This window comes from Melanaphis sacchari, unplaced genomic scaffold (assembly GCF_002803265.2).
Source record: "Melanaphis sacchari strain LSU unplaced genomic scaffold, SCAv2.0 Contig740_pilon_pilon, whole genome shotgun sequence".
Classification (NCBI taxonomy): Eukaryota; Metazoa; Arthropoda; class Insecta; order Hemiptera; family Aphididae; genus Melanaphis; species Melanaphis sacchari.
In genome coordinates, this window is record NW_020271526.1 from 1 (window position 1) to 4,087 (window position 4,087).

At 24.1% G+C, this 4,087-nt stretch overlaps 1 protein-coding gene across 1 annotated transcript; it reads left to right on the forward strand.

Annotated features, from left to right (window-relative positions):
* The first annotated feature begins 30 nt into the window (after positions 1 to 30).
* On the forward strand, positions 31 to 3,579 carry LOC112601007. The gene is made up of 6 exons (XM_025348401.1): positions 31 to 213; positions 2,317 to 2,467; positions 2,584 to 2,723; positions 2,780 to 2,911; positions 3,211 to 3,285; positions 3,353 to 3,579. The coding sequence occupies exons 1-6, from the start codon at positions 199 to 201 to the stop codon at positions 3,536 to 3,538; spliced, it is 699 nt and encodes a 232-aa protein (XP_025204186.1). The 5' UTR covers positions 31 to 198; the 3' UTR covers positions 3,539 to 3,579.
* Positions 3,580 to 4,087: the final 508 nt, after the last annotated feature.

Consider the following 4,087-nt stretch of genomic DNA (forward strand, 5'->3'; position numbering starts at 1 on the left):
TTTTTTTTTTTTTTTTTTATTACAGCAAACATAATTAATTTATCATTAACTGGTAAACCAGTGTATTTGTATATTGATTACATTGATAACGCAGCTTGGATAAATTTAGCTAAAAATGCAAAAGATGCAGCAGACAAATTATTCGATTTAAAAAATTGTTTAGATAATACTAATATAACGGGGTTAACTTTAAGGAATATGAATAGTGATCCAGTAAGTACTAAACTGTTAAGTCAATAATAATAGTATAAATAAATATTATTTTTATTCCATAAACTAGATTTATAATCATAACGAATCATTTTATATTTACTTGTAAATAAACTTGTTTGTTACTTTAAATATTTACTTAGTGACAGAATAATTTAAAAATTAAAATAACTTTGAGAGTTAAATAAAAATTAAATTAAATTAATAATTCAGTGAATTAATAAATTTTGGTTGCTTCCTTTTAAAACCACGATTTGTTAATTTATTTCATTGTTTGTTTTGTTTCTTTATTTTGCTTTAAAATAAATAGGTATTATATTAAATTAAAAAAAATCATAATACGTTTTAATATATGAATATTTGTTTAATTATATTGAGCTCGAATATAATAATAGTTTACATTTGATAATTTATCCAGCTTAAATATTCTGAATATTCAGAGATTAAGTCACTTATTGCATCTTTTATGTATATATTGGCATTGTATATCAAATAATTGTCAAAACTAAATTTATCAAAAGTGTTTCGTTTTTTTTTTTTTTTATTATTATTCTAACCCTATAAGATTAGAATATATTTTTTTAATTTCACGATTATTTGATTTCAATTTTTCTATTTTAATGATTTCATTCTCATCTTTAATTCCTTCATTTCCAATAAATATTTTATTTAAGTCATCGAATTCCTCTTTTATTTTCTGTTCTATTATTTAAGTGATTTCATTCTCATCGCTAGTTCCATAATTACGTATATAATATTGTATACATGATTCATGATATATGTTTTGATAATCATAGACATTTAATTCTAATTTTTTATAAATAAAGGATTATTACTAACAAGAAAAAATACTAACATATAATATATAACTACTTCTCTAGTTTGTTTAAATTTTTTTTAACACAGTTTCATATCATCGACTACAACTATCGGAAAAAATTAAAAGTCATATTTCATTTTTTAAAACGTGAGACACTTATCACTTCTTATATTAAATATATACCACTTTTGGTACTATTCAATCACATGACAAATACCTTAAAAGCTTTGATGTTTTAAAAAAATGTATTATATTTAATCATATTAATTATTATTTTAATAATAGAAGCCGTATGAGTTTATTTACTAAAGCCTTCGCCCTTCGTCAAAAAATTCTTAGATGGGATGTTTTGGTTGGTACGCCATTTGTTCGCTTGCATGCGAGATGAGCAGAGATGCGTAAACCACAGTCCACAGACCAGAGCTCCGTATAATTTAACTGTTTGATGATACGAAGTTTCATCAACTGTTCCCAGGGTGTAAAGCAAGGAAGCAAATACAGGACACACCCTAACTAAAATGCTAAAAAAAAAATTAATCTAAATAGGATATAATTTATTATGTATAAAAGATAATTCGTATTCTTGGGTATATCGGGTTAGGATAAAAAAAAGATTTTATGAATACGTAAACTATAGTTGGATAATATTTCATTGTTCAAGCATATTGACTTGAATTGATTTCTTCTTTAAAAAATAGTCATTAATTTTTAGTTTAATCAGAAAATGGAGACATAAAATAAAAACATACCAGAAAAATCAAACCGTCCTAACTCCTAAAATTAATGTTTATTACAAACAACATTTTTAATTACCATTTATTTGTACTAGAGCAAAATTCATGTTAGACGGCTGGATTTGTAAATATAAGTCTAGGTAGTTGTAATGACTTTTTATTTTCATGATTGGTATAATACACATGAACAAGCAATGGTACATTCAACTGGGTTGCAAAAAATAAAAAAAGTAGCACATAACTTTGGTACAGCTATATACAATTACTTTAACATATTGATATAACAAAATTTAAGAACAATTTATATAATAAATTAGAAAAGTACCATCTACAATATTGATTTCAATATGAATACTAGATAATATGTATTCTCAGTTAGACTTAGTTATTTATTGATAAAAATAATAAATATTTTATGATATGTAAATTATAGTTATATAACAACGATATTTTTTTGTTCAAAAATATTAATTGATATATCAATATTGTCAAAAGAATATCAGTAGTTAAAAACTAATAAATACTGATACAATTATTATTTACTGTCCTTAGCCTAATGATGTTCAGTTTGATAAAACATTTTTCGATAATTTGAAACAATTTGTTACTGAATTAAAAACAAAACCTGTTACTCCTGAGGTTGGACTTTATGTGAATGCAACCAGCATGATGTATTATAGTAATAATCCTAATGTTCCAGGTTGTAAGTTGTAAATTCAAATAGCTAATAAACCGACCTATAATAATAGGAATATTTAATAATTATTTATATTAACAATATTTCTACAATGCAAATGTATTTATCGTTTTGATTGATAGGGTTCAATTTTGCTGACTGGATGAATGATCTTATGGATTATTATATAATTGGTTTTGATAAATTTAATCCTTGTAATGACCAGTTTAAGAGTGGGATCGTTCCATTAAATGACAGTAATGTTCAGACAAATAATACCTTGGTAAAGTAGGTATTTGTAGGAGCATAGTTTTAATTAACTAATATTTAATTTTTCAGACGGCATTCGCTAATGTTTTAAAAAGCTCAAACATTGCAAAAGACAAAATTTATCTTGAATTTTCAGTGAGCCCGATCACAGATCCAGAAATATCTGATAATATACCCAAATGTTACGTGTCATATAAAAAAGTATACAATAATACTTATTCATTGTTTTGATTAATCTACTAAAAATAAAATTAAAAATTAACATTATATTTTTTTTTTATTACTATTCACTATTATGAAGTTATCTATACCAATTTAACTAAAACAAAAAACACTATAAGTGTTGGTTTTGATTGTCTACTATCAATCACATCAAAAAATTAGATATAAATATTTTATTTATTTTGTTAAACATATGTTAGATATAAAAGCACTATCGTTTAAAAAAAACTGACGTTAATAACTATGATTTTTTTTTAAATACCTTTAAATATTTTTAGTATTGTGATCCTGATAACACTCAGAAGTATGATCTTTACTGGTGTGCTGATAACGCCGATTCATTTTTTCAAAAAGTAAAATTTTTTAAATTATAACAAGTATTCTTCATGCATGAATTTATGTATTATTTTTAATTTATAGGGTAAATTTGCAAGCGACATAAAAGCAAAAGGAATAGTAGCAAAAAATATCGATTTAAGTGACCCAACTGGGAATTGTGGTTGTGATAATCAAAATCAGTTTATTACTTTTTCAATGATTTTACGTGGTTTTTTAAATCAAGCTCCTATCACAGACTGTGAGAAATTGAAAAATACTGCTATCTAATAATAATATGTTTCTGTTATAACTCTGAATTTTTAAATAAATCTAATTATCGAAGGAATAAATGTTACCTACTTTAATGTATATATTTAAGATTATAATAATAAAAAAATAAGTATCCCAATTTAGTTGTGAAATGAATGATTAAAAAAAAAAAAATTTAAAAAATTTAAAAAAATTAAAAACTACAGTAAAAATAATAACAGTATGTAGTTATAATGGGAAAATGTCATTAATCGTGTAATTTATCATTTTACCCCATTATTAATTTGTGCAATGAGTAAACTGTTATTGAATACCTACTATTGAAACGTGGTAGGTCTAAAAATGAGATTTTTTAAGTACCTACAAGTTTTTGTCACTCTCTTATAAACGCCATGGACCAGAATGTGGACAATTGATTGTTACGAAAAATAACAGGTTTTTAATCTAATATATTAAAATCCTGTGTCACAATGTTTGTTACCGAACTCTCCGAAACGGCTGGACCGATTTTCATGAAATCTTTTGTGTATATTAAGTATGTCTCAGAGAGTGATGTTAACTATTTTT

Coding starts and splice junctions, on each gene's coding strand:
- LOC112601007 (XM_025348401.1), top strand. Junction 2,468..2,583: donor TAATCCTAATGTTCCAGGTT/GTAAGTTGTAAA, acceptor TTTGATTGATAG/GGTTCAATTTTGCTGACTGG. Junction 3,286..3,352: donor CCGATTCATTTTTTCAAAAA/GTAAAATTTTTT, acceptor TTTAATTTATAG/GGTAAATTTGCAAGCGACAT.